At 41.5% G+C, this 7,201-nt stretch overlaps 1 protein-coding gene across 1 annotated transcript in view; it reads right to left on the bottom strand.

The window, feature by feature from the left end:
* Positions 1-6,952, bottom strand: part of LOC308082094 (intermediate filament protein ON3) — a 15,652-nt gene extending 8,700 nt beyond the window's left edge. The window contains exon 1 of the mRNA XM_080423709.1: positions 6,554-6,952. Coding sequence (XP_080279835.1) covers positions 6,554-6,904 — 351 coding nt within the window. The 5' untranslated portion in view covers positions 6,905-6,952. The remainder of the gene's footprint in view (positions 1-6,553) is intronic.
* Between the last annotated feature and the right edge of the window lie 249 nt (positions 6,953-7,201).

Below are 7,201 nucleotides of genomic sequence, written 5' to 3'. Positions count from 1 at the left end.
TCAGCCTGTATCATAATGGACCAGAGCCCTTGCCCTGCATCCTCAGCCTGTATCAGTATCGGTACAGCTTGTATTTCCAGCCTGTCGCCAGGAGGAGTGTTTTCTCTGTCCATTATGTGTTGTTCTCACTCTGACACAAAGAGCTGTGTTCTTAGACCACTAATCCTCTCTGGGACGCCTAGCACACCATCAGGTTACAGCCCAAATCATGGGATAATGGCCTGGAAATGGAACACATGGATTGACTATCATATGACCTATTTTAACTTTTAAATGGATCATTTTAAATAAAAGTAAAAAACAATCCTTACAATTCACCTGGTTGAATTGAGCAAGGAGTGCTCCTCCTGTGTGACTGGATACACCTGGAGGTGAATTTAATACAATGTGTCTCTCAGGGCTTTAAACTCCTTTCTTACCATCTGTGTTTTCAAAGATTTAAGGTGGTGTAAGAAGTGATATATATTTATTTTGGTTAACGTTGGTGTTAAATAGCTCTATATGCTGATTGTAATCATTTCTATTGTGAATGCCAACTCTCCAACTCTTGGGTCTTTAGTAAACAGAGAACATATTTTCAGTTCGGGATACCATTCAATTTGAACCAATAAGTAAATAAAAAACAAATGTAAGATTGTTGGATGTGCCCTTTGTGAAATCTGAGGGCCTGCACTGCCCTTGTGATGACAAAATAACATACAAAATAAAAAAAGAAATACAATGTTTGTTCCAATACATTTCATTTTTAGATTGAATTGAGTCTGTTTCTAGAATTAGAAGGAATAAGAGCGTCATTTGACAAATAAAACTGTTACTACTGTAATAACATCCCTATGCAGTAGTTCACCATTCTATACTTCCTTTAAGTCCGTACGTGACGTGTTTTCACCCAGTTTCTTAGGAGAAAGTGCCAGGTATTTCGAGCCGTGGTTTATGTAATTTAGGAACTAAACTCTTGACGTGCACTCCCAGGTCACAACCTACATTTAACCGTGTTGTACGGATGGCTTAGCATGCAGCCTGAGGCCAGATCATGTTCCCCCGAACTGAAAGAGAAGCCGCCCGGCCGTGGCATTACGCTGATTGCTTCTCAGAAGTAGAGAGACCAAAGCACTGTGATGATTCTACCTGATTAAGAGCCAGACTGGGTTTACATTACAACACGTTCAGATAACACTATAGACCAGGAAGATAAACAGCATTTACCTTCAGTCACACCTGTGATTTAGCTCTGACTGCATGGAGATCACCTGCAGGTTACAGATTTAGTGAAATGGTCACGGTTGTCTTTTTTTACGCCCTCATGCATTCACATGTACGAGACTGAGGCCCCTACTGATGTCATAGAACTGATGTCATAGAACTGATGTCATAGAACTGATGTCATAGTACTGATGTCATAGAACTGATGATGTCACAGGTGACCGACGTCATAGTACCGAGGTCATGGAGCATGGGTCTTCAACAGGGGGTCCGGGAAGGTGGGACCCCTAGGAGTTACTACAGGGGGGCCGCCAGATCTTTGTATGATAGGAACTTTGTTTTTACATTAACCACTTGAACCCTAGCCTCCCTATTCTGAGGGGAACAATTGGCCGAAAATAGCCGATCTACCAGCTTGTGAGCTTGTAGATCTGCTATTTTTTGGCAAGGAGGTTTGGTATAGAGGGAGGGGGGGGGGGAGAGCAGACCAAGTACCTGTATTGAGGGTTTAAGTGGTTAACTGTCTGAAAATGCACATTAACATGAATCCAACAACTGATGATAGTGTCTGTCAAACAAATCTATGAAGCTATCCATGAAATCTATGAAAAAGTTAAATCTGCAACACAGTTGTGTACAATATTTAGTGGGGGTCCCTGCTTCATCTCTCTCAGACTCCACTTGAGCTGTATTTGGGTAAAGTGATGATAATATAATGTATTTAATATAATAATAATATAATATAATGTATTTGGGTAAAGTGATGATAATATAAGGACACATTCAAGTATCTGACAATGTATAAAGTCACCCTACCCTAACTGTGATGAGGCAGGGTTGTGTTGCTTTTCATTTCCTGGACATATAGCTGGTTTCTGCCCGACAACAGAGAGATAATAATAGAACCAACCAGGCTTCATCAGGTCAGGACATGAAGAGCTCCCAGTCATAATAATAATACCTGAGGTAAATAAAGAGAGAATAAATACCTGACCTAGATGGAATATAAAAGACTCTGGTTGAGGTTCTCCCGCCCTGTAGCTACAGAACACAGAGCCAACACAACAATGGCTCTGTTGTTGTGGGTGTGGTATTAACGTAAGGTCACCGTGACCTTCTCGTTTACAGAGCCACAGGTCAGCAGCTGTCTCAAACATAATGGTTGGAAGAAAGAGGTTTTCAACTTTTTGTTCTCTGAGCTCTGCAGTACTGTACGTTCAAAATACAGTGTTGTTGGCTGCCAGGTTTGAAAGCTTCAGAAACATATTTGCTGGTAGTTCTTCCTGTGTGAAACAGTATCTGAACTGAGCATGTTCTTTTGGATATGAGCTGTGGTGGAAAGTAACTCAGTACATTTACTTAAGTACTTGTACTTTACTTGAGTATTTCCAACTTTTACTTCTACTCCACTACATATCAGAGGCAAATATTGTACTTTTACTCCACTACAATTATTTGAAAACTTTAGTTACTAGTTACTTTTCAGATATAAATTATGATATTATGAAACAACTCATTATTAACAACTTTAGCCCAACTTTAGCCTAGGCTATTTGGAAATAGCCGATCTACAAGCTCACAACGCGTCACAACGCGTCGCATCGCAACGCGTTGTGAGCTTGTAGATCTGCTATTTTCAAATATTTTTGTACTTTTACTTTTGGTACTTTAAGTACATTTTGATGCCAATACTTAGTAGTATTTCTATATTGCAATATTGGTACTTTTACTTAAGTAAATAATTTGAGTACTTTTTCCACCACTATATGAGGTCAAAGTTTTTGTTGCAATGTTTTTTTTGTACTTGTTTTCTTGCGTTACTTATGCCAGTGGTTCACAAACTGTGGTCCCCAAATTATTTTTGGGTGGTCCCCAGATGATTAGCTTTATAATGTGCAACATTGTTTTCTCACTCAACAGTAAACAAACCAAGTAACATACAGTATAAGTGTATACAGGGTATCTGCACATTTATAAAGTGACAATTTAATGACTTTTAAGACCTTTTTAATACCAATTTGGCCAAAATGTCAAATGTCACGTAAGAAAGAGGGAAACATTGTGAAAATAGCCGATCTACAAGCTCACAACGCCTCGCAGTGTGAGGCGTTGTGAGCTTGTAGATCTGCTATTTTCACAATATTTATCTGTGGAACAGAGTCTAACTAAATGTAATGCCTGCAATTCCAAGTGCTTGTCAGGGTGGGGGGCGGTCCCCAGTTCAAATATGATTATTTTGGGTCACAGTCTGAAAAGTTCGGGAACCCTTGACTTATGCCAATGTTAGACTACAAACCTATTCATCACCTGTATAGTTTTCTGGTTACCTTACATTGTACTTTTGGAAAGGCTTTGGGGCCTCAACCTTTCATGCCAAACTGCCAAAATGTTGTGAGGACCTGACTTTTTTAACTCGCCTTAAGACCTTATATCAAATGTTTTTTTAAATATCCCCTAAATTAGGTAAAAAAGTGGTGGAGAGTGGCACGCCTACCTCTGGGGGTGATGTTTGTGTTTGAGGCAGGGCTGTAACTGTGTGAACAATGCAAGAACTGTAACTGTAACTCTAGGAGGTAATATAATACAATATTACAATAGTAACACAATAGTAATTTCTTTAGCAGGATGCCAGGGTGTTCCCATGTCAACACAACAACACTGAGGTCAGGTGTTTCCTTGGACCCAGCTGACCCCAGTGTCAACCAGTGTTGCCAGATTCTGTGAGAGAAAGAAGCAACCAGGTCTATGTTTTCATAGACCTGGTTGCTTATTGCCCAAAAGAAGCGTCTCTAGGCCACATGAGTTACAAAACAAGACCAGGAGACCTGGTTCTGCCAGACCCAGAATGAAGTCCTAGTATGTAACAATTAAGTAAAGATGAGCTTTACTTAATTACATACTTGTGACATAATAATGATGTCATGAATAGTTCGTGACGAAAGGGGATGAAAGGGGGACAGACTTTTTTGGCTGGGGCCGGGGGACAAAGTGACCATGCCCATGTATGGAGAAAACAGATACAAAGCCTCATGTAAGCCCGACCCCCTTGGGTCTGGCAAAAAGTTACACACAAATCTTGTATGGGGGTCCATGGCACAAAATACATTATATCTATCTGATCGGGGTCCTGCGAACAAATACATATTCATTTGGGGTTCTTTGACATGAAAATGTTTGAGAACCACTGGTTTAAACAATATTTGAAAACAAGCCCAAATAAGCAACTACACTTAAAGGAGTAGTTCACCCAAAAAATGACTTATTTTCTATCAATTGCACACCCCATGAAGCCTTGAATCCATGGATTTATTTGTGTTTTTGTCGCATTCCTAAGCTAATAATTTGATTCCTGTCTCCTACCTGCTAATGAATCCGGTAGGAGACACAAAGTAGATTCTTTGTGTCTCCTACCGGAAATACACTCGGGCATCAAATTATTGGTTTAGGAATGCCACAAAAACAAAAATAAATCCATGTATTCAAGGCTTCATGGGGTGTGCAATTGATAGAAAATAAATATTTTTTTGGGTGAACTCCTTTAAGAAACAAGTCCAAAAAACTGCAACTGCAACTACCAATATTTTACAAGCAACTTTACAGAAAAACAAGCCCAAAGTCGCTTATAATAAGCAGACCTGGCAACACTGGTGTCAACAAGCAGGGTGACCGGTGTCTATTCTTTTATTGTCATACAAATAGTTGTGATTAATGATCTAATGGTGTGTTTTTGGTTGAATCGTGGCATTGACCATTGGAACATTTAAATGAAAATGACGTTTCTGTCGCCGGCACAGACCTTTTTCGGATCGTGACCTGTATGTATTTTCTGTTTACTAGAGATGATGGGGAGAAACCCTGCTATTGAACAAACGCCTAAATCTAAATATAGAGCTACGGCACTTATTTTAACAAAATATATCACTTGCACCGCCTTTTAATCTTTTTAGTTTGTGTCAGCAGTGACCTAGATGTAAGCACAGGTTCTGTGACTTTGGGCCCTGCAGTGGCTCTGTGGTGAGGAGGAGAGCGTCCAACAATAGGCTCTTTTGTGAGAGTTGTTACCGACTCCGTGAGAAAGCAGAGTCTGTCCCCTGAGCAGGGTATCAGTGACCAAATATTATCACAGATAATACTGTGGTCTCGTTCAGCTCATCACAAAGGACTCAAACCCAAATATTTCCTGTATTTACAAGTCATAATTCAATATAACACAATGGCACATCTACTTTGGTGCCCAAACAGAAATAACATCCACCATTAAAGTATGAATTTCATGTTGTTTTGCTGATTATATAAGATCCAGTGGCACTATAAAAGGCCAGTCCACACCAACGCAACTACTCACAGTCACAACCATTATCCCCAATGGGTGTTGCAAGGAGTTGCATTGGTGTGACATGGTCTTACAACGGTTTTGTTGCACAAGGAGTTGTGACTTGTTGCATTGGTGTGGTTTGGCCTTAAAGATGCACTTGCTGAACTCAGATTTGCACTGAGAAACACCATGATGGCTCTAATAAGACCAAATATCAACTTATATCAATTCATAAATAGTTTATAATGCTGTAGTCTGTCTGTCTGTCAACCAATGCATATGTTGGCTATTCAGAAATAGCAGATCTACAAGCTCACACGGTGAGCTTGTAGATCTGCTATTTTTTAAAAGATTCAAAATCTTAACAAAATAAATAACAGATGTACAAGCTCACAGCGTGGCACGAAGTGACATGCTGTGAGCTTGTAGATCTTGTAGAAAGCTCTTGTAGAGCTTGTAGGAAATATCAAAAATCTTCTGGGGGTCCCTGGCAAAACCTTTTTCAGATGGGGTGGTCCGCGGCCAAATACATATCGATATAGGGGTCCTCGACATGAAAAACCTTGAGAACCAACAGTTTAAAGGGATAGTTCACCCCCAAAATGACTTTTTTTCCTATGTACTGTATTAGTCACCCCATGGAGACTTGAATTCATGGATATTTTTTAGTTTTTGTCTCATTCCTAAGACAATAATTCGATGACCGGCAGCGGTTCCGGTAGGAGACACAAAGAGTCTCCTTTGTGTCTCCTACCGGGACCGCTGCCTAACGGTCCGCTGGTCATCAAATTATTGTTTTAGGAATGAGACAAAAACACAAAAAATTGCCATGAATTCAAGTCTCCATGAGGTGACTAATTGATAGAAAATAAGATTTTTTGGGGGTGAACTATCCCTTTAACCCTAACCTCAGTTAGACTATGCCATGCCAGGGAGCCAATCAGACACAGGTAAGGCGGGTCTATCCTATAACGCTGGTGGGATAATCACGCGTCCTCGACATGAAAAACGTTGAGAACCAAACGGTCTCCATACCTTATCGATGAAGGTGGCGAAGCGGTTGTTGAGGCTCTTCATCTGCTCCTTCTCGTGCGTGCGGCTCATGGACAGGTTGGGGTCGATCTCCAGGTTGAGCGGCGCCAGCAGGCTCTTGTTGACGGACAGCGAGGACAGCGAGTGGCCCAGGCCGCTGGCGTGGTGGTGGTGCCCGTTGGTGCCCGCGTACAGCGAGCTGCTGCTCAGCGACACGCCGCTGAACCCGCCCAGGCCGCCGAACCCGCTCAGCCTCCGAGCTCCACCGCCACCGCCGCCGCCTCCTCCTCCTCCGCCGCTGCTGCTACGCACCGAGCTGCTGGAGCTGATTCTCTTAGAACGACTCAGACTCATAGTGGAGGAGAGTGGAGGAGAGTGGAGGGGGATGGAGGAAGATGGAGAAGGATGAGGATGAGATAAATGGAAAGTGAGATGAACGGATGAGAGTGATGGAGAAGGAGAAGTTTTAAGAGTGGTTTGAGTCGAAATAAAGAAAGAAAGAAAAGTGTTTTAAGACCTGAGAAAGAATCGATGACAAAATATAATCTGTGAAGGAGAGAGAACGAAGATCAAAGCAGAACAGACTGGTTGAGACACACAGTGAAGACAGAGAGAGAGAGAGATGTGAGAGAGGACAGAATAAAAGGCTCA

The sequence above is a fragment of the Gymnoscopelus braueri genome (assembly GCF_963280865.1).
Source record: "Gymnoscopelus braueri genome assembly, chromosome: 3".
Classification (NCBI taxonomy): domain Eukaryota; kingdom Metazoa; phylum Chordata; class Actinopteri; order Myctophiformes; family Myctophidae; genus Gymnoscopelus; species Gymnoscopelus braueri.
This window is presented reverse-complemented; position numbering and strand designations above follow the sequence as displayed.